Consider the following 24,568-nt stretch of genomic DNA (forward strand, 5'->3'; position numbering starts at 1 on the left):
GTCAATATTTTGTCTTTCAATTCTCCTTTTCAAATTTCCATTTTTAGCTGCTAAAAATAACAGTTGTTTTGCCAAAGACAGCTGTAGCAGTGCAGAGTCAATGTAAACTCTTCCTACTTCAGCCTGTTTAAAGAGTTTAAAGCCGCCTTTGTTTACTCAGCTCTTTTTGTGCTTCTCTCTCTCTTTTTTATGTTTTTTGGTCAGGTCACATACCATATATGCAGGAATGTGTTTTCACAGCTAACTGAGGAACAGCTTGGCTTGTGGCAACAAGCTCACTGCTTGATTGCATCACATCCGAGGGAGAGAAAAAGAGAGCAAGCGAAAGGGTGGTGGTTTTTTTTTTCCTGGTTAGGTGAATCAGGGCTGAAAGAGGAAGCAGGATGTCATGAAGGCGTGTTTGTCACCAGTCAAAATGAAATGAGTCGGTGTCTCTGTCTAACCAAACTGTGGGCCACTGCTTCCACAGAGGACTCTGGGAAATGAATCTTACACTGTTCCTGCTTTTGGGATTGACAGCTTGCTGGACTGGACTTGGTAGGTGCTCACGTTAGTAGAATCCTGTCGATGTCTTTCTCTTTTTCCATATTCTTTCCATTCATCTAAAATGACTCTCCTCTTTTCTGTCAGCTCTTTTAAGCAGGTTCTTCAGAAATAATTTTACACTGTTTTTGGCCCCTAGGCAACACAACAATCGATGTACACATTCAAATGACCTGTCGTATCTTTTAACCACAGTGGACAATAATAAAGTTGAAGACAAGAGGATCACATACATAATAACTTCTCATTTTGTTGCTATTGGTTTCATGCAAAACATAAAACAGTTAGTCTTTGTTGAGGAAGAAAGATTATATTGGTTCAGGATAAATGTTTCTTTCTCTTGCTTTATAGTCCTTGTAGCTGATTATTAGGTTATTTAAGTTAGGATGATATTAGTACACTGTACTGTGAGGTTTTGTGTTTAATAAGCCTAGTTTTTTGTCATTAATACAGCATTGATTAACATTATTGCCTTATAACCTTAAAGTGCGTAGCATATATAGAGTTGAAGTCAGAATTATTAAACTCCCTGAATTTTTAGCCCCCCTGTTTATTTTTTTCTCTCCAATTTCTGTTTAACGGAGAGATTTTTTTCAACAGATTTCTAAACATAATAGTTTTAATAACTCATTTCTAATAACTGATTTATTTTATTTTGTAAAACAGTAAATACAGTAAATGACAAGTAAATAATATTTTACTAGATATTTTTCAAGACACTTCTATAGAGCTTAAAGTGACATTTAAAGGCTTAACTAGGTTAATTAGGTTAACTAGGCAGGTTAGGGTAATTAGGCAAGTTATTGTATAATAATGGTTTGTTCTTTAGACTATCGAAACAATATATAGCTTAAAGGGGCTCATAATTTTGACCTTAAAATGTTTTTTAGAAAATTAAAAACTGCTTTTATTCTAGCCGAAATAAAACAAATAAGACTTTCTCCAGAAGAAAAAATATTATCAGACATACTGTGAAAATTTCCTTGCTCTGTTAAACATCATTTGGGAAATATTTAATAAAGAAAAAACACTCAAAGAGTGGCTTGTAATTCTGACTTCAACTGTATATGATCACAGTTCAACCCTTGAAATGCTTTTTTTCAATATTTAAACTTTACCATTATCCTTCAAACTATTTTATCAAGAAGTTTTTAATATAAAAAGAAAATGAATGCTGTAAAGTTATTTTTAGCCTTTTAACTAATGTTCATCCACTGAACTGCATATAAACTAAATGAAAGACAAGTTATTTAAAACAAATATTCTTGAGGCAAGAAATCTAATTTCTCTCTGATACATGAGGCTGGTTCTCAGATAACGTCTTTCTTTTGAACTGTAACGTGGTCTCAACCAATCTCCACCATGTCAGATGAAGGTTCTTTACAGTGAATTCTGAAATATGTCAACTAATTTTAGCTGCATGTCTTTACAGTTCAAAGCGAAGACGAAGAAAGTCCTGAGATTATTGATGAAGAACGTGAGTATCCATTTTTGCAGATGAAGTTGCTTTGTGTTTACTGCCATAGAACTGAAAATAAATTGAATCAAATAAAATGTCTGCCATAGTTGTCCGTAATGTTTTGTTAATTAACATTAACATTATGCAAGCATTCACTTTCCCTTATGAATAAATCTGATCTGTTTTTACAATTAACAGTTGTAGTTGTAACTTCTAAAGCAGAAGTTCAAGATAAAGGTAAGAAATTGACACACATACATACATAAATACATTCAATTAAATGTAAAGGATATTCTTTTAAACTTAATTTCTATTTATTAAAATAATTTAGAAATACTTTCACTAAAAATTATGAAGAAGCATAATTATTATTATCAATGATAAAAATGTTTGAAAATAGCATTTTAAAATTATTTCTGACACTGAATAATGGCCTAATGGCACTTATAGATCCTGTTTTCTCAATACAGGAATTCAAATTGTAGAATATATAATAAAATTCTATTATAAAGTTTTATTAATTATTATAGTTGTATTATTAGGTATTTTCAATATTTTACTGTTTACACAAAACACATTTCTTGTAAAATAGGTGTTTATATCTGCATGTAGCTTAAAAAAATTAGACACATTATTTGTATAGTTTGACCTACAATAACCTCTAAAATAGTAATAATCACTAAATATCCCTCCAAACACTGGAACCCCCCTTCCCCCCACCTTGATTTATTACAGTATTTGCTAATTTCAGTTAACATAAGTTATTGAAAGTACATTGTTTATGGTTAGTTCATGTTAACAAGCATGAATTTGGATGTTATTAATGCTGAATGTAGAACTATGATTAATAAATGCTGTTCAAGTATTGTTCATAATTAGTTCATGTTAGTAAATACATTAACTAATGAAACCGTATAATAAAGTGTGACCAAAAAAATTTAAGGAAATTATTATTGTAACCCTTATACATCATATACAGTATTGTAAACAATGAATGCTTGTTTACTTGTAGTTTCACAATGAATTTATTTCTTTAAAGACAATAACGGGGATGTGGCAGGATCTGGAGATGGAATGAGTCAGAGTACGTATATTGCTTTTCTCAAACGCATGACCTCAATCTGAGATAAGATTATTCTGAGATTTTTTTTGGTTCTGGAAATCACCCTTCACTTAAATCTTATGCAACCACAGCTACCTCGGATTTAGGATCCACACAAAACAGTGAGTCAGAGTCACTTAATAATGAGGAAACAGCACAGACACAGGCAGAGGCAGATACAGACAACAAGGAGAAGGATCTGAACATAGTCATCATGATCATCATTCCTCTGGTTCTCACAATCGTCATCTCCATGATCGTGTGTGTCGTCATCATCTGCCGCAGGTGGAGAATAAAAGATGGTATGTCTGTAATAAACTAACAAACTGGAATTGCAGTCAGTGTTTACATATGTTTGCATGCTTATCTGAAAGACACAAATATTTACACAGCCTTGGAATCATTTAGAGCTGAATGAAGCTGTGATAACGGTATGTAGGAAATATGAATGGATGCACTGCTTAAACCAACTGGGTGGCATTGGTAAACTCCAGGTGCATTTCACAAAACAAAAAAATATAAAACATCTAAAAAGCCACGTGCCAAATTAAACTAATTTCAGCCGCTTGACCGAGATCTTGTCCTGTCAGTCTTGACCCAAAGCTCATGACCATAGGTGAATGTAGTAGGAACGTAGATTGACCAGTAAATCAAGAGCTTTGCCTTTCGGCTCAGCTACTTCTTTACCACAACGGACCGGTACATAGACCACATTACTGTTGCCGCTGCATTAATCCACCTGTCAATCTCATGTTCCATCCTTCCCTCACTCGTTTACAAAACCGCAAGATTTTTGAACTCCTCCACCTGGGGTAAGGACTTTCCTCCAACCTGGAGATGGCAAACCACCTTTTTCCAGTGAAGCACCATGGCCTCGGACCTGGATGTGCTGATTCAAGGGACAATAACGAGGGGTCGCTTGGTGATTTCCAAAAGTCAAATAAATTTTATTAAACAATTAGAATTATCACCTGCCGTAGATTGACTTTATGGCACTTTTTGACACTTTTATGACACTCAGATACATTATAAATTAATAAAGATAATAAAGGATGAATATGGAACTGAACATCGAGGATGATTTCCACGTGGTGGTCTTCAAAATTAAACCAAGAATAAACTTGTGCTGTAAACATTGTGCCCACCAGTCTCATTGGATCAAGAGACTGAAGTATCAAAATTTGTCTTGCCACTGTCCCCCAATTCCTGTCAGTTGGTCCTGGTCTTATCTCATCTTCACCAAGCTTCAGTCTTTCTCACACTATTAACACATCCCTTCACTCTGGTACATTTTCTGTTGCATTCAAGCAGGCTCAGATAGCTCCCCTGCATAAAAAACAACTTGAAACCCAGCTATTATAGGCAATTACAGACCAATACCTCCTGCCATTTATGTCAAAAACACTAAAACATTTTGTCTTCAACCAAGTCTCTGCCTTTCTCAACCAGAACAATCTCCTGAACACTAACCAGTGTGGTTTTAAAAGCAGGCCCTCCACTAAGGCTAATCTGCTCTCAAGAGCTGCATCCAAATCATCAGGGCTCATCCTGCTGGTTTTGTCTGCTGCTTTTGAAACTGTGAAATACCAAATTCTCTTGGTAACCCTAAAGACAATGGACATCTCAGAAACTGCACTCCATTAGTTTAGTTCTTACCTCCCAAGTAGGTTTTTCAGGGACTCTTGAAGGGGTAAAATATCTGAACCACATCATCTTGCTCCGGGGGTGCCTCAAGGCACTGTTCTTGGACCACTTCTGTTCTCATTTTACATCACATCAATTGGGTCTTCATTCAGAAACATTGTTTTTCCTAATACTGCTATGCTGACCACACCCAACTCTACCTCTCATTCAAACCAGACAATCTGACAATTGCTGATATTGCTGATATCAGCAGGTCTGACAGGTATTTCCTGCTGGAAAATTGACCATCACCTACAACTCAGGCTTCTATACACTTAACTGTTAATCCCGACCAGCCCAATAGTTAATTAACCACTTCACCATATTCAGCTGAATTAAATTCATCTTTATTTATATGGTGCTTTTACAATGTAGATTGTGTCAAAGCAGCTTAACATTGAAGTTCTAGTAAACTGAAACTGCGTCAGTCCAGTTTTCAGTGCAGTTTAGATCAGTTCAGTATAATTAAAATTTTGCTGCTGAAAGTCCAAACACTAAAAAGCAAATCCATTGATGCGCAGCTCCAAAAGCCCCAAACCAAGCAACCCAGTGGCGACAGTGGCGAGGAACAAACTTCACCAATTGACAAATATGAAGGAAAAAAACCTTAAGAGAAACCAGGCTCAGTTGGGTAAGACCCTTTCTCCTCTGGTCAGACTTCTTGTGCAGACAGGGGCAGAGCTAGCTGAACTGCCGGGTCTTTCAGGAAGCAGTCTCTTGCTCTCCACTCTTCCATGACCACCAAAGCATCTGCTCAGGATACGACCTGGTCCAGGATTATGGACACCTCTGAATAAGGAGAAATAAACTGAAATAAGCTTAGATGTCATTCAAATTATAATGTCTTTTGGGAAGTGTTCCCAGCTCTGGTTGCCCTAATTAAGGCAGCCTAACCATCCTTGGATTTTTTGGATTTCAGAGCATTTGTGTGTTATGTGCATGCTAATGCAAAGAGATGTGTCTTTAATCTAGTTTTAAACTGACAGAGTGTGTCTGTGCTATGAAGGCTGTTCCAGGGTTTTGGTGCCAGATATGAGAAAGATCTACCACCTACAGTTGATCTTAAGATTCTGGGAATAATCAGTTGTTCAGAATGAATTGAGCATAGTGGATATGAGGGCCTGTAAAACACCAGGAGCTCCCTCAACTACTGGGGAGCGTTCAAGGCTTTGTTGGTAGTCATTAAAATTCAAAAATGTATACGATATTTAATAGGAAGCCAATGCAATGATGAAAGAACTGGTGTAATATGATCATATTTCTTTGTTCTAGAAAGCACTCTAGCAGCTGCATTTTGAACTTTTGCTTATACAATACAAGTAATTTACTAGTAATGATTATTGTTATTATACTCGGTTATTATTAGTCTAACCGAGAGGTCATGAAAGCATGAATGAGCTTTTTCGCAATAGCCATTGATACCATATATCAAAGTTTGACAACATTTTTAAAATGAAAAAATTAAGCTTGCTGATGCTTGAAATCTGGCATAAATGTTGAGAAAATAGAAATGTTGGAAAAAACATGGAAAAACGTTGCCCATACAGCTGGCCTCCTCAACAATAACAGTCAGGAACCTAGGAGAGGTTCTTGATAAACAGCTGAAATTTATAGACCACATTGCTGCAACTGCCTATTCATGCAGATTAGGAGGAATATGTTTTTTGGCACAATTATGCATTCATGGCACTACAAATGAAACATCTTTAGAGTAAAGTTCTTGTACCGTGGCTGTTGTTTGTTTCATGAATTTTAAATTGCTTCCAGTTTCTCAAACTGAATATTATATGTAACATGTCATGTCATGTCATGTCATGTCATGTCATGTCATGTTATGTTATGTTATGTTATGTTATGTTATGTTATGTTATGTTATGTTATGTTACACTCTCAGAAAAAAGGTACACGGTGGTACAAATATCGTTCCTTAAGGAACAGGTTTGCACCTTTGTAAAAGTTGTACTTTACAGTATATGGTATACAGAAAAGACTTCCTTTGAAACTGTTCTGTACCTTTTATGGTAGAATTGAAATGAAGGTGCACAATTGTTCTCATAAAAAAGGTACATAAGTGTTGGACAACTCCTTCTTTATTACAATATCTATGAAAATAAATATTACTGGAAAGGCAAAGTGATTTTATAAATAATTTCCATATTAAAACATGAATCATCATTTAAAAGCATAAAGAAACTCATCAACATTAATTGTTAAGTTCTATAATACAAAACTAAAATACAAAACTAGGTATTGTAAACTAACGGCGTTCTAATAAACATGTGTTAAGCATTTTTTATATGCACATTCTTTTGCACATCTTATATGTACATTATTGATATCCACGCCCTTTGACATTTGCTTTCCACTACGTGAGCTGGCAAAAGTCCTGCATATGCAAAGTGTTCATGCAGACATTTTAGTAGTGTAAAACTAATCAACATTGTGCGCTTGTGGTGGTACCTTCATGGATCAGATTTGTACCATTGATGAAGGTGCAATATTGTATCTGCAATATTGGTACATTTTGGTTTCCCATGGTACAAATAATGTCCTTAAAGGTACAAACTGCAATGGTACAAATTTGTTTCTTTGTCTTAAGGTACAATTCTGTTCCATAAAAAGGGCTTGTACCTTCTTTGGTACAACATTGTACCATTTTTTCTGAGAGTGTGTGTTGTGTTGTGCATATTCCTCTAAATTAATAGAAGGCAAGTCAAGCTGATGTCTTATAACTGAAGGAAATTACTGTTTATACTGGGTTTAACAACTTCTTTTTTTCAAAGACACAAAAGAAGATGCTTATTTGGACGATGAAGACCATGAAAAAGTCCCAATGTAGGTAGAAGCATGTTTTGTTGAATCATGTTCTGTTACTACTATCTAAGTATAATCAGTGATATGTTTTGTCCTGTCTCCACTTTAACCGAAAATACAACCTTCATTGAATGTTATCAACCTTAAAAACTCAAAATGTAAACGTATAATTAAAGTATTTAAAAAACACACATAGCTTAATTTAGTTTTTCAGCATTATACATTTGTAATGCTAATAATGTTTAGCTTGTGATCTAAAAAGTGTATTCATATATTGTGGTTATATTTAATGTTTTAATGTGTAAATCACATGCCTTAAGATGCATATATGAACCGTGTATGAAAAGGTCATGTTTAATAATTATTGACCACAGCAAACACCTACAGATGCCCTGTACCATTAAGATAATTTATACAATATTTAATGGCTTTAGCAGTTTAGACCGTTCACAAACTGGGCATTTGTAAAGTGATAAAATGTACCACAAAAGCTGCTCATAGTTTGCTGGTTCCTCTTTAAAGATAAAATTCTGCAAACAGGAGACAAAACCTACTTCCACCTCAGCATAAACTACCCACAAATGCTGTTCTTCAGTTCACTTCTGCTTTGCATAATTACACAAAATATATCTGTCATTGGACTTAACTCTTTCTTTTTGTTTTCTTAACATCTCAGTTGTTTGTGTTGTGCCCAAAAAGGGTTTCCATAAATGAAATAATAAGCATAATAGTTTGAATATAAATATAAATATGACCTTGTTATTCTTTTCTTGTTCACAGGCCAATGTTTGAGGACGACATCCCATCAGTGATGGAGCTGGAAATGGAAGATCTGGAAAACTGGATGGCGAAAGGTAACTATTACAGTTTCTTCAACTGTAATTCTGAGTTACATGTCCAAGTCTGGGCCTTGGTGTGTCTCAGATATTGTACATTTAGTGTTTAATCTCAATCAGAGTTGGTGGAGAAAATCACAATATTTGGTAACACTTTATTTTGATGGTCCATTTGAGTATTAGTAGACTGTTTGCTTAATATCTGTTGATACTGCTCCTTCAACAGACATTTAACTGACAATAAGAAACTTTGCAAGTACATGTTAACTTACACTAACACTAACCCTAGCCCCAACCTAACAGTCTACTTATAATCTAATGAGAATTAGTTGGCATGTAGATGCAATATAGCTTAAATTCAACAAACGGACCATCAAAATAAAGTGGGACCCACTATTTTATTCTGGGAAATAATACATGCTTGTTAAACACTACTGGCTCGTTTTTCCATGTTTTTGTTTTCTCGTGCATATAAAGGAGGTCACAATAACAGAAAAATTTTAAAAAAATTTGAATTTCAAGGTCACTTAGTCTTAGTTAAAGTTATCCTGAAAGGAATAAAGGAGTGGATTTTAAGGCTTATTTCATGACTTATATTCTGCAGCACAGTATAAAGCACTAAGGCACAGTTCACTGAAAAATGAAAATGTCCTCACCATTTTACGCACGTATTACACACATGAATATTACACACTTTATTAATTTTTTTCTTTTGTTGATCACAAAGCACAAAATTTCATTTAGAATTTTAAAATGAACTTCCTTTACTTCTGGTGCCACTGGAAACTTTAAATGTTTTATTCTAAGCTATTTAATTTTATCCTTAGAGAAATAATAAAATAATACATTTTATTTGAATAAAAGGGACATAGTTCTTTAATAAAAATATTCCGGATTACAGAATTGGATAAGTGTATATCGATAATTGAAACTCCATTCACCAAAAGCTGAGGAAGACAAGGTGTTATATTATTTTGAGATAGATTACAAGACATCTGAAATATAGATTGTGGGATAGCTTTGACGATATCATATTGTTTTCTGTCAAATAAATTACATTTAGAACTAAACGTTTTAAAAGACATTACTCTGGTATTATCTAACATCTGCATGACCATATTCCTTTCTCCCACCAGTGTTTGCAAAATAAAGATTTGTTCCTAAATTTTAATACATTACAATACATTAATACATTAATACACTACTTCCCTAGGTTTTGTGGTCCAGAGTCACATTTTAAATGACATTCTTCAGTATCAGTGAATTCAGTGAAGCTGGATTGACCAGCAGGGGGAGCCATTGCGTTAAAAACCCATACAAATTCTCAAGAAACTTCTCCTGTATGAACGTTGTTTTTAAAGCAGCTGTCTTTTGCTTATTCACATTTATTCACCACCATTTTTGAAACAGTATATCGTCCAAAGCATTCCTCATACAAATAGACTAGATTTACAGGTTTGCAAAGCTGTTTGGCTTATGAACAGTCATGGGAAAATGTATAAAGTGCTCTATATTTGTATTAATATGTAATTTGTTTTTATGTGGAATATTTTTAATGCTTTATCTTGAATAATCTTTGTTTTTCTTCTGTTTGCTTGCAGATGGAGGCAAGAAAGTGGACACTGGCCAAATATAATGAATGGCTTTTTTGTGAGTACACTAGGCTTATTATTCCCTCTTTTATGCAAACCTGGGAAAGCTTCACACTTTCTAAAACAAAGTCAAAGCATATTTGCAATAAAATATTGGTTCAGACAGTGGTCTAATGGTTGGTAACTGTGAAGTCATTGTACTAGCTTGCAAATATTTCATTTTCGGCACAGATCTGTGACCAGTGCTGTGCATTTCTTGATTAATGACATTGACACACCATATTTAATCATTTTCACATTGTTTCAAAGTGAAGACAAGAGTCAAATAGATAATGATGTTAATAACAGTTTAAGAGTGTGTGTAGTGTGTACGATATACACAGAGAAACCATTTGGTTCACATCAGTAACATGAAACTCTGCTTTTTCTCCGGGGGGTTGTGGAGGATTAGATATTTGGATAATAATTGGGGGCCCTCGTAAGTGGACATGGTAAAATTGTGTAGATTTGTTTGTGGAACGTAGTCAAATCTCACAAGCAGTGGTGCAAGACAAGGCATGAAGATTTGTGTTCGCATGTGTCACACCCTGTAATGTAATGTGTAAGGTATCATTTCCTGGAACAGTGAAATGACATAAGGTTACCTCTTTACTTTCCAGAGAAATCCCTCGCTCGTCAGGAGCTACTGTACAGTACAAATTGGAATTTCCCTGTACAAATTTATCCTGCTTAATACGGTTGCACAATTTGACCAAAAATGTAATCTTGTGATACGTAGCACAACTGCAATTTGTTTTCTAATGTGATAAATATTTAATGCCATACTGCTGCTTCTTAGAAGACCAGAAAAAAATGCATACAATTACAAAGTGGATGGGCAAAAACTGCAAACTAAAAGCAATGACTTTTTTTAAATCCGTTTATTAAACCTTTTACAGATATAACAAAGTCATTTTACAGAGAAATTTAAACAAATATTACCCCCCCCCCCTACTTTCTAAACAAGATGAAATTATAATTATCTTAGAGAGAAAAGAAGAAATAATAATATTAATAAAAATAAATGAAAATTTTAAATAAATAAAACAATTAAAAAAAAAATTTTTTTTTTTCAAAAATTCAAAAATAAAAAACCTGTACAGAATACACATATACCTTGATAACCCAACATTACAAACATTAATCCTCAAGTACAAAATACTTCATTACATTTGCTTTGCAATTGAATGGCCCTGAGATTTAGATTGACAGTTTGTAGACATAGTCACATGCTCAGAAAAGAAAATTCTAAATGGGTCCTATGTTTCAGAAAAAGCCCTAGTATTGCCGTTTATTGTAAACCTGATTTTTTCCAAATGGATGAAGCTCATTGCATTTCGCAATCAGTTGTCAAAACTTAGGGGAAATCTTTGTTTCCATAATAAAAGAATACACCATCTTGCTAACAGTGTAAAAATTGCAAGGGAGTTTGCAGTACAGCTCGATAACCCTGCTATATTCCAAGAAAGTCCAAAAAGTGCAATAATGGTTTGATGTGCATCTTTGTCACAGAAGAGAAACACTTGAAAATTGATAGCCAAAAAGAAGTAATTGATGGACAAAGGCAAAACATATGTATTAAGTCTGCAGGTGCTTGATTACAGCGATCACATATAGGGTCCAAGTCTTGAGTTGTTTTTGCCAATTTCACGTTTCTCCAGTATATTCGATGAACAAATTTTAATTAGATAAGGCAATGTTGTGCACAAATAGAGGAGGTATGAACGCGGGACAAAATCTGGTTCCACGTCTCATTCTCAATTGTAAGATTAAGGTCTGACTCCCACTGTTGTTTAATAAAGGAAAGAGAGGTAGAAGTAAAAGAGGAGATCAACTTGTATAAAATAGACAGTATAAATTTGGTTTGTTCGAATTTTGTCAGAATACCCAACCAAGCAATTTTGTGTTTACTAGATGTCTAATAGACGTTTAAACACGTCTTTGCTTAAAAAAAGGCGTGCTGTCATTGCAAATCTAATAGACATCTATAGCAATAGTCCAAAAATAGACTAGTGATCAAATAGACAGATTAGATCACATGCATGTGTAATCATTCACTGCTGTCTATTTGATGACTTATCTATTGGACTATTGTTAGACGTCTATTAGATTTTCACATGCAGGCAGCCCAAAGTTAGCCTTGTTTTTACAAAGAAGTCAATGTTTATACGTCTGTTAGAATTTATTTAAACATAAAATTGCTTGCTGGGCATTAAGTGAACTCCGTAAACTCTTTAAGTCCAAGCCATGTTGGTGTTTTGGTCAGCTTTCACACAGTTCTAGGAACTTATAATTGTATAGTAATATTATCAGATGTTTGAGGTCAGGTAAGGTTTTTAAATCTTTTAAGTCTTTGAAAGCTGGTTATGCTCATCAAGGCTGCATTTGATTTATCAAAGCATATTAAAACATAATTTATGAAATATTGATAGATTAAAAATATTATTATCAATGCTGAAATGCTGAATACAGTTACTCTAATGGCATGTCATAATATATTTTGTTTAGAATCCTGGTTCAGAAGTTAAATCCCTGCAGGCACAGGTTGTCAACATGACATCATATTGTCGCTGTACCCCAACGTACCCCAACGTCGTTGGGACATTGGATTGTATTTGGAAAAGATCGGGTTGGCGTCATAACTCAACATCAGGCTGACGTCAAAGTCCAATGTCCAACCTAAAATCAACATAAAATCAACCAAATATTAACGTCTAATCATGTTACACCTTGACGACCACTAAGACATCTATCAGACGTTGGATTTTGGTCACTTTCAAACACAACCTAAAATCAACCAAATATCAACGTAATTTGACGTCGTTAGGCTATTCGACGTCAAAATAACATTGTCCTTAGACGCTGGCTAGAAATTTGGTCACCTGACGTCATGACCTAAATATATCCTAATATGAATGCACTGTGGATTAACAAGAAGTAAAAAAAAAATTAGCTAATGTCAAAAATGATGAATATATACTGTCATAAATGTATTGTTCAATGTTTGTTCATGTTAGTAAATACATTAACTGATGGAAATTTATTGTGACCATTTCTTCATTATTAACCAAAGTTGCTTTATTTCGTATAAATATATAATATTATATATATATATATATATATATATATATATATATATATATATATATATATATATATATATATATATATATATATATATATATATATATATATATATATATATATATAGTATACAGCATACTGTATATAAAAAGCCATTTCTTGTTTGTGCATCCCTACTTTATGTTTTTAGCAAAACACAAAAAATCCTTAGACATGAATACAATTTTAGCAAAGCATTGACTCTTGTCAAGTGTCTAGACCATCATAGTGTTAAAGCGTCAAAGTCTGACAGAATAATAAACGGCAGCATTGTCTGTTGACCTCCACATGATCAGCAGAGAGTCGCGAACGGCTCTTAAGCAAACACCCACCGATAGTCCACTTGCTTTCTAACACAGACACAAACACAGACTGTGTCGTTCTGTCAAGTTTGTTTTGATGAGGCTGCATACGAGGAGCAGAATAGCTGCGACGGCTGACTTCTGACCCGCGAGCACTGACATCTGCTAGTCATTACAGCAGGCATGCGTGGAAACACAGGCTCGGGCCGGGCCAGAGATGAGGAGGGCCTCTTTTTTTCCCCCTCATGCGTGCTCTCTGTCTCGCTCTCCCTGGGAACACCAGAGGGTCAGAGTCCACAAGCCAGGAATGTGAGCTTACGTCATGCAGACTGTGTTTTTCCCAGGATCAGATTGGTCTGGAGCGCTATGGGGGAGCAGGCCTAACAATGGCTAGGTGATGTCAAAATGACAAATTGATGTTTATATAAACATAAACGGGGGATATCTGAGGCCACATCAGTACATGAGTAAGGGCATAGCTCTTTTTTTGTGCTGATTTGAGGTTTAAATGGAACCAGTCTGATCTTTAAACAGAAATCATTTTCAGTTCTGTGGAATATTGTTGGTTTAAGGTGAGAAATATGCTCACCTAGAGTTAAATAGTTGAGATTTATCACTTTTTTTAACCCTTTCAGCCGATCTCCTGGTCTTCCAGAAACACTTTTAGCTTAGCTTAGCATAAATCATTAGCATCTCGCTCAAAAATCACCAAGAGTTTAGATCATTTCCCTATTTCAAACTTTACTCTTCTGTAGTTACATAGTGTACTGACGGAAAATGAAAAGTTGCTATTCTCTAGGATGAGGAACTATTCTCTAGGAACTATACTCTCATTCCAGCATAATAATCAAGGAACTTTGCTGCCATATCATGATGGTATTGACCTGAAAAATAGCAATTTTACATTTTTCATCAGTCTTAGTATACACGATGTAACTACAGAACAGTCTTAAAAAGATTATTTGGACATTTTGTGCAAGGTGCTAATGGTCAAATCCAATTCAATGATTTATGCTAAGCTAAGCTAAAAGTGAGATCGGCTGAATAGATTCAAAAATGGTAAAACTCAACTGTACAACTGTACAACTCTAAAGGAGTTGTAAAATAAGCCTTTTTAAGCATTCTTTTAACAGTTCACATGAAATTGTTGAGATCATCTTATACATGTTTTTATTTTCATTTATTAATTCATTTTCCTTCAGCTTAGTCCCTTTATTCAGCATCAAGCATATGTTTTACACAACGGATGCCCTTCCAGCTGCAACCCAGTACTGGGAAACACCCATACTCTCAAATTCACACACAAATTCACCGGTTTCCTCCGGGTACTCCGGTTTCCCCCACAGTCCAAATACATGAGCTATAGGTGAATTGAATAAACTAAATAGGCCGTAGTGTATGTGTGTGAATGTGGGAGTGTACACACTCAGAAATAAAGATAAAATCTGTCACTGGAGTGGTACCTTTTTAAAAGGTAAACTTTTGTACCTACATGTGGACATTAATACCTTTAAGGTACATTTTTGTAACGGTAAGATTTACTTTTGTACTATTAAATTACTATATTTGTACTATTTGGGGCGTTAATATGTACTTTTAATGATCTGTTAGGAACAAAAATGTACCTTTTGAAAAGATTTTGTACCTTTATTTCTGAGAGTGTACTGGGTTGCAGCTGGAAGGGCATCCGCTGCGTAAAACATATGCTGGATAAGTTGACGGTTCACTCCGCTGTGGCAACCTCTTCAAAAATAATGACACTAAGCTGAACTGAATGAATTAATAAATTAATAAATTGTTTTATAAGAGAATTCTCTGAAAGTTTTGTAACAGATTGGGTTCTTGTTCATTTCAATCTGTAACCTAAGTGTGCATTATTTTGTTTGTAATATTGGGGTTTTATGCACAATAATTTATAAATAATTCACTAAATATATTTAACACATTTTTTTTTTCACTTAATGGAGATTTAATATAAGAACAGGTACACCAGGCTTCCAGTTTAATTTACTTCCAGCTGTTTTAGCTGCACAAAAACAAAACAAAAAAAACTGTGTGTTATACTGCTGGAAATTGCAATGTAGTAATTAACATAGTTTATCATTTATTTAGTTGAAAACCAAATCTTTTCTCTCTATATGCACCTGACAGTTTCTTATAAACACACTAAAACAATGTTGTAAAGACACAGACACAGAATAGATATAACCCTTTTAAAAAAATGAAATATATTTATAACAGCAGATTAACTGTGTATACGCTTGACAGCTGTCCTGTCCACACTACTCACACCTAAAATATGTATGATTGTAATTGTAATTTAATAACGCACTCATTTTGTAAAGCGGCTTTAGAACAATATATATTTGGAAAGCACTATACAAATAAACTCGAGTTTAACTGAACTCATATAGATCAGATATACAGATATGAAAAAATGAAGACCAATTAAAATAAATCCATAAATCCACCATATCCTCCAAAAATCATGAATGTTTTCAACCTTATTTTTCCATGGTTGTAGTTATTGGTATTTATATCATTTTAAATAATTTGTAAATTGCACACATTCAAGAAAAAAGCTTAATATTTGTAAAAGACACAGATAGTAAGTGTAGTTTGGTACATATTGGAATTAATCGGTTGTTTTTGCTTTGTTTGTTTTACAGGTACATGTTGTGGACTTGGTGCAGTTGTTTTTTTACAGTTTCCTCAGGTGTCCTCATACACAATGGTGCACAGAGTACATGTTGAGATATAGTTTGGTACTGTATGTTCCTTTTTAGGTCGTGCTTCACATTTCTACCTTTGTTAAAACACACTTGTACACTGTAAAAAAAAATCCACAAATTAGCAGTTTACCATATTTCCCTGTTTATTTATGTTTTTTAAATTGCATTATGGGACCTTGATCTTTCTTCCAACAACTTTTAACCTAAAGTTTGAAATTTTGACTTTTATTAACATTTCTTTATATTTTAAATTGTTATATTGTCTGGGTTGGTGTTGTATATTACTGTACAAAAAACTTTGTAATAAACTGCCAGTGCAATTTCTGTTATTTTATAGACTTATTTGTCCCTATATTATTTTAGCAAAGTGACACCGAGAATTTTTTTTATTTTTTGTGCTGAAAATCCTATTTAATTTATGTATTCATTTGTTTGTAGATTTTTAATTGTATTTTTATTTTTTTTTAAATGTTCTTGCCATGAAAATAGCCTTGGTTGCTGACATGGCATTAAATAAAAAAATACATTGCATTACTGCCTATATTATTTTTTATACATTATTTCAAACTACTAAAATGTCAGCAAATGTCACTTTGTTAAATTGTAGAGTGGAATTTTCAACATCAAAATTGGACAGAGCAGAGATCAGTGTCCCATTATGCAATTCACGGCTGTTATTAAATGGTGAATCACTAAATACAGAAACTGTTAGTTAACAGCTATTTTTAACAGTGTAAATGATCAAAGCCTGCTGCCTGAAGAACGTTCCTGTTTGAATGAAAAAGAACAAATTGAATGAAACATAAAAATGTTTTCCTGTCTATTGCACTGAAGAGGATACAACACTTCTCTTTTGGGAAGCTGTTATGATTCTCTGCGTATATCTGATGTTAAGATTTTCGCCACTTTTCACACTGTCAGGAATACAAAGTGTACACATTAATACCAAACAAGTTAACTTCGAAATTAAAGGGATAGTTCACCTCAAATCCTTTTTCGTCATCCACTATTTATTCATTCATTCATTTTCTTTTCGGCTTAGTCCCTTTATTCACCAGGGATCGCCACAGCGGAATGAACCATCAACTTATGTTTTACGCAGCTGATGCCGTTCCAGCTACAACCCAACACTGGGAAAAACCCATACACTCTTGCATCCACAAACCAATTTAGTTTATTAAATTCACCTATACCGAATGTCTTTGGACTGTGGGGGAAACCGGAGCACCCAGAGGAAGCCCACACAAACACGAGGAGAACATGCAAACTCCACACAGACATTCCAACTGACCCAGCAACCTTCTTGCTGTGAGGCAATCGTGCCACCCACTGTCCACCATGACATCCACTCACTTTTTATTCACTCTCAAATGGTTGCAAACCTTTATGAGTTTCTTTCTTCAGTTGAATACAAAAGAGATATTTTGAAGAATGCTGAAAACGGGTAACCATTGACATAAATACTACACTGTTAACGATTTTTGTAAATTAGACAGTATTTAACTGTAATATGAACTGTATTTTACTTTAAGATATTTATGCAGTATGTTACTGTATTTTAAAGTTGCATTGCGCACTGTAAAACCTAACAGTCAACTTTATCAAATGAAATGAGTGTAGTTAACTCAAAATTAACTGAAAGTTAATTCTACACATTTTAAAAACGTTTTGAACTCAATGTTGAAGGTAATGAGTTAATTAAATACCTCATTATACTTTAACTTAAATGGAGTAAGTTCACAGTACTTATATAGATTAGTTTTTTTTACTCAGATGATTTGTTGCAATCAGTTTCCTCAATCTGTTTGAGTTGCCTTAACTTATTGGGTTTTACAGTACTCAGTTGGTTTGAATTCTCTTCATTTATAAGGTTTTATGTACTCAAATTGCTTTGTGTACTTAAATGGATTAAGTTTACAATACTCATTAGGATTAGTGTATGAACTTACAAATGGTTTGTTGCTATCAGTTTACTCAAATGGTTTGAGTTACAGTACCTTAATTTATTTGGTTTTACAGTGTAAAAAATACTATATATTTTACATTTTATATGTACATATAATTCTGTAAATACATATAGAGCAAGATAAATGGTGCTGCATATGTAAATACGGTATTTTTGCTGCAATTGATTTACAGTAAGTTACTGGCGAACTGCTGCCAGTAAGTTACTGTAGATTTTACAGGAAATTGTTAACAGTGTAGGAAAATAAAATACTAAGGAAGTCAGTGATTACAGGCTTTCAGCTGTCTTCAAAATGTCTTCTTATGTGTTCAGCCTAAGAAAGAAACTCACTCAGGTTTGGAACAAGAAAAGGGCAAAATTCTACCTTTTGGGTGAACTATCACTTTTGAACACTTTTAAGTTCTAATAAATACACATATATTACTAATAATATGTACAATAGGTTTAAATGTGTACCTTTGAAAAGATTGTTTCTGACATGGAGTACATAACATTATTATAAATCACATTATTAGTTTACTGTGTCATAATGGTTCCTCTCTGAATGCAAGGGCTGCCACAAAACTTTTTCAATGAATGTGGTTAATCATTTCATTTAAATTATAAAGACATTACTCTGTTTACCTTAATACATTCTATTACACTTTTATTTTTTACATTTTGTAGTGTTGCAAATGTGTGCACACAGTGACAACTTTTGTGTTTTTACGGTACTTACAATGTATATATTGCTGTTTAAATCACCTGATTATTTTTGAGAACACACCAACGCACTTCCTGCTATGTAATCCTTTTTTATATTAAAAGAGGAACAATTGTCATCTTTGTTGTTATTTTGAGTACAGCTTCCCTAGTGCCTTATATGCTCTCTAAAAGGCACTTTTGGAGAAAGGCACTTTTTATAAGTGTTTTCTTTTAATATAAAATGTAATTAATTCATGTGATGGCAACGCTGATTTTTCTTTTTCGGTCATTACTTCAGTTTTATAAGCCTTCATGATCCCTGATGATTTGGTGCTGAAGAAAAATAATATTATTACACTATTACAACATTTTTACCTTAAATTTTATGTTGAGTTATTTTAACCTAAATGACATTAAACTGTTATTAACTTATCTATTAAATCTATTTAACTTTAATACGTTATAATTAACATAAAACATACATTCAAAATTATAATTTTTTTGGTCGTTCAAACTACCTAATTAAAATGAGATGAAACAACACAAGTCTTGAGATTTCATTGGGCTAACTTAATTTTTTATGTTTAATCCACATGAATTTGTTAAAGGTGTTAAGTTAACTTAATCGAAGGAATTGAATTAAAATAACTTAATTGAAGGAATTGGGTGAAACCCAGCATTTTTTACAGTGTACACTGTAAAAAATGGTGGGTTCTAAACAATCAATTCGTGCTGGGACAACATGAAAGAATTAAATTTTTACAAATTTAAGTAGATTAAACATAAAACAATTAAGTTGCCCCCCCCCATCCCCCCCACCCCAAAAAAAAATCCAAAATTGGGTAGTTTCAGCTCATTTTAAAGAAGTAGTTTGAACAAACAGCAAACGTCATTTTTTTAAAGTGCTGGGTTCCACAGTTTTTTTCATGTTGTCCCAACACAAATTAATTGAGTTAGCTTGTTTTTTAAATTTTGTGGATTCAACATAAAACAACTAGTGTTACGACTGTGGTCTAGGGTCAAGGACATAACATAAAAGAACACTGGACAAATAAAATCACTTTTATGAACCCTTGAAGTTGGGTCCATTTATTTATTTATTTATTTTTTATCTTTTTCTTTTTTTAAACACCCAAAACATGAAGCCAAAAACCTTGGAGAGGACCAACAAAAAAATAACAGGCAAAAATATATATCCCCTACCTAAACATCGAAATGAAACTAAATACAGTTGCTGTCATAATTTTTAGCTTCCTTGTTTATTTTTCCCCCAATTTGTTTAAAAGAGAGATTTTTTTAACACCTTTCTAAACATAATAGTTTTAATAACTCATTTCTGAAACCTGATTTATTTTATTTTTGCCATGATGACAGTATACCTAATATTTGACCTGATATTTTTCAAGACATTATACACTATTCTATACAGCTTGAAGTTACATTAAGTTATCGTATAACAATGGTTTGTTCTGTAGACTATCAAAAAATATATACACTGTAAAAAAAACCCTAATTTTACAGAAAATATCTCTAAATTTTTTACAGTTTTTTTTGTCATTTCAAATTAAATTCAAAGCTTAGTAAAATGAAAAACAATCTTTCTAAATTAACAGTTTGACTTTCATTTTAGGTACTTTATCATTAAAAACAAATTACTGACATTTTTGTTTTTATATAGGGAAATTACAGTATCATTTATACAGTATTTTTTCTGTTATTTTAAATTATATTCAAAAGTCCGTAAAAATTACAAAGAATATTTGTAAATTAACAGCTTGACTGTTATTTTATGTACTATATAATTAATGACACATTACAGCAATTTTCCTGTTTTATACATCACAATTGCCGTATTATTTACACAGGGTTTTTCCAGTTTTTTTGAAGTACATTTAAAATTACGTAAAATTAAAGTAATAAATTGTAATTATTTGCTCTGTAAAAAAAATAAAAAATCTTTAAAAAAAGGTCAAATGACTGGCAGCTACGGCTGCCAAACAAAAACCATAAAATTATGGTAAAATTTCTTTGCTGAAATAAAGTGCAAAAAATAATAAATCTACAGATATTTTCATTAAAATGTTTACAGAAAAACACTGTTATTTTACAGACTTTTCCCAGATTATTGTGATCAAATCTGTTCAATAAATAAAATGGATAAATTCCGCTCACATGCACCTGCTCCGGATTCCGTTGATTGCACACACACAGTCGGAGGATTGTTATGAACTGATTACATGGACTTTAAAAGCAGCACAGACGGACGCACCAATTGCTAAGTCTTGTTATACTGTTACTGTGAACATTATGATGCGTTTCTATTCTTTTGCCGTGCTTTGTTTGTTAATTGTTTATGTGGTTTGCTGCCGGGACTGACCATTTGGCTGTTATTTTACCATGACTCTGGATTCCCTGCATGCATCTGTTTGCCCCTGTGTTGACTGTTGCTTGCCTGACCATCTCTGTATAATAAACCTGCATTTGGATCTGCACTCCTTTGTCAGCATCCCCTTCACATTACAGTTCCATTTCATTTAAGATTTGTAACTGAATTATTCCATATATCTTAAACCTCTACATGTTTTATATAAATACTATTCAATAAAATGCAACAACTGTAATCTTAAAGTTGTGAGAATTTTAATCCGTTGTATCTCATTTGTTGTTTTATCCAGACGTTTTTGATCCAAAATAAAACTGTTAAATTACGACCATGAGCATGTCTTGGCATTTTATTAAAGGTGTTTAATTGTAATGGTTGAGAGAGAAAATTCTTTTAAATAACATTTTTTCTCTTGAAATTTTAGTGCAGTCACTTTATTGATGGTGTTCGATCATAATAATCTAGGAAAAGTCTGTGAAATAAGTGTTTCTCTGTAAAACTCTTAGTGTGTAACTTTTTTAAACGGATTTGATCGTAATAATCTAGGAAAAGTCTGTAAAATAACAGTGTTTTTCTGTAAACATTTTAATGAAAATATCTGTAGATTTATTATTTTTTGCACTTTATTTCAACAAAGAAATTTTACCATAATATAATGGTTTTTGTTTGGCAGCCGTAGCTGCCAGTCATTTGACCTTTTTTTTACATTATTTTTTTTTACAGTGTAGCTTAAAGGGGCAAATAATTTTGACCTTTTGGTTTTTAAAAAATTAAAAACTGCTTTTATTCTAGCTAAAATAAAACAAATAAGACTTTCTCCAGAAGAAAAAATATTATCAGACATACAGTGAAAATTTCCTTGCTCTGTTCAACATCATTTGGGAAATATTAAAAAAATAAATAAATTCAAAGGGGGGCTAATAATTCTGACTTCAACTGTACATCTAACAAAATAACAAAAATAAAAATGCAAAAACTACTCCTATCTCCCCGACTATATATAATAACAAGAGAAAATATTTACAGAAAAGAAAAGTGTGGCATCCGTGTATATTACAGTGTATATACAAAGTACAATATTTACAATAACAACTAACAAAAAACAAAATAACATGAGCGGGGAAACATGGTTGTCCCAAAACAATTTTAGAATTGTGTTGTTTGGACTATTGTTGTCATGACTTATTGATCCTATCATCTTTTGCAATATATAATCTCATTATAATGACAGTTAAAAGCAGCTGTACTGCTTCACATTTCTGACAATACCATGCTATTTTTTTCAGGATTTAGTGAAGCTGAGATTGTTAGGGAACTGTGTTTATTTAAAAACAATTAATTATTCACTCGTTCATTCATTTTCTTGTCGGCTTAGTCCCTTTATTAATCTGGGGTCGCCACAGCAGAATGAATCGCCAACTTATCCAGCATTTGTTTTACGCAACGGATGCCCTTCCAGCCACAACCCATCTCTGGGAAACATCCACACACAATCATTTACACTACACTAATTTAGTCTACCCAATTCACCTGTACCACATGTCTTTGGGCTTTGGGGGAAACCGGAGCACCCAGAGGACACCCACGTGAACGCAGGGAGAACATGCAAACTCCACACAGAAACGCCAACTGACCCAGCCAAGGCTCGAACCAGTGACCTTTTTGCTGTGAGGCGACAGCACTACCTACTGCACCACTGCATTGCCCAACAATGAATTATTCAAAAGTAATTCACTGCTTTTCAAAATAAATGTTATTGTTATCTTTATTCATATTGATGGTTGATAAACTGCTAGCATTCATGGAACCTAAAAATCTTTATTGAAAAATGTTATTTACATTATTAAAATTTTATTTATCTATGCCATTACTTTTTTTTTGTTTTGTTTTTACTTAATAAATTACTCATTTATTCATTTTCCTTCGGCTTAGTCTCTTTATTCATCAGGGATTGCCACAGTGGAATGAACCACCAACTTATCCAGCATATGTTTTTCACAGTGGATGCCCTTTCATCCGCAACTTAGTACTGGGAAATATCCATATACACTTATTCACACACATTCATTCATTAATTTTCCTTCAGCTTACTCCCTTTATTCATCGGGGATCGCCACGGTACAATGAACCACCAACTTATCCAGCATATGTTTTACACAGTGGATGCCCTTCCATCTGCAACTCAGTACTGGGAAACATCCATACACACTCATTCATTCATTTTCCTTCAGCTTAGTCCCTTTATTCATCAGGGATCGCCACAGTGGAATGAACCGCCAACTTATCCGGCATATGTTTTACGCAGCGGATGCCCTTCCAGCCGCAACGCAGTACTGGGAAACATCCAGACACACTCATTCATTTATTTCCTTCAGCTTAGTCCCTTTGTTTATCAGGACTGAACCGCCAACTTATCCAGCAAATGTTTTACACAGATGACGACTTTCCAGCTGCAACCCAGTACTAGGAAACATCCATACACTCTCATTCGCACACATTCACTGATTCATTTTCTTTCAGCTTACTCCCATTATTCATCAGGGATCACCACAGTGGAATGAACTGCCAACTTATCCAGCATATGTTTTACGCAGCGGATACCCTTCCAGCTACAACCCAGTACTGGGAAACATCCATACACACTCATTCACACACTATGGCCAATTTAGTTTATTCAATTCACCTAAAGCACATGTCTTTGGACTGTGGGGGAAACTGGAGAACCCAGAGGAAACCCACGCCAACACGAGGAGAACATGCAAACAGAAATGCCAACTGACCCAGTCGGGACTTGAACCAGCAACCTTCTTGCTGTGAGGCAACAGTGCTAACCACTGAGCCACCGTGTCGCCCTTAAATCAGTACTATACAAATGTATTATTTCCTCCAAAATAATACAATAAACTGAGCCCAACTGAAGAAAAAAAATAATATAAATGAGAGTTTAAAAAAAGTCATTTCAGTATAAGGCGGTAAATACACTCAACAACACACTGCAATTCTATCTTACACATGTAAACATGAAAAATGACATGAACAAACTAGCTTTGACAATTTATTGAACGTTATGCATTTGAACTTTCTGTGATCTACAGAGTTTATGCTGCCCCAGTGACTGTGTAATTCAATAAAGTGATCATTCTTTTGGCCTCGCACGCAGCTTCTTCTAAACACGTTGCCAAAGGTCTGCTGGAATATGATGGGAATATGAGAGAACAGTGTTTACCTTTGAGTGGGGCTTGGAACAAAACAGAACTTTAGGCAAGCGCAGTCCTGCTGTCATGAGGCGCAGTAGAACCCATGCACTAGT

The 24,568-nt window shown here is 33.8% G+C and overlaps 1 protein-coding gene across 1 annotated transcript; it reads left to right on the forward strand.

The window, feature by feature from the left end:
• Positions 1 to 319: 319 nt before the first annotated feature.
• Positions 320 to 18,211, forward strand: tmem154 (transmembrane protein 154). The gene is made up of 9 exons (XM_056459540.1): positions 320 to 537; positions 1,976 to 2,020; positions 2,201 to 2,239; positions 3,042 to 3,086; positions 3,197 to 3,406; positions 7,571 to 7,622; positions 8,382 to 8,455; positions 10,039 to 10,087; positions 16,163 to 18,211. The coding sequence occupies exons 1-8, from the start codon at positions 483 to 485 to the stop codon at positions 10,071 to 10,073; spliced, it is 555 nt and encodes a 184-aa protein (XP_056315515.1). The 5' UTR covers positions 320 to 482; the 3' UTR covers positions 10,074 to 10,087; positions 16,163 to 18,211.
• Positions 18,212 to 24,568: the final 6,357 nt, after the last annotated feature.

This window comes from Danio aesculapii, chromosome 1 (assembly GCF_903798145.1).
Source record: "Danio aesculapii chromosome 1, fDanAes4.1, whole genome shotgun sequence".
Classification (NCBI taxonomy): Eukaryota; Metazoa; Chordata; class Actinopteri; order Cypriniformes; family Danionidae; genus Danio; species Danio aesculapii.

Bases quoted from the DNA above. Each gene is read 5' to 3' on its own strand.
- tmem154 (XM_056459540.1), top strand. From the start codon at position 483: ATGAATCTTACACTGTTCCTGCTTTTGGGATTGACAGCTTGCTGGACT. The intron at 538-1,975 runs GTAGGTGCTCAC...ATGTCTTTACAG, and splicing joins AGCTTGCTGGACTGGACTTG to TTCAAAGCGAAGACGAAGAA. The intron at 8,456-10,038 runs GTAACTATTACA...GTTTGCTTGCAG, and splicing joins GGAAAACTGGATGGCGAAAG to ATGGAGGCAAGAAAGTGGAC.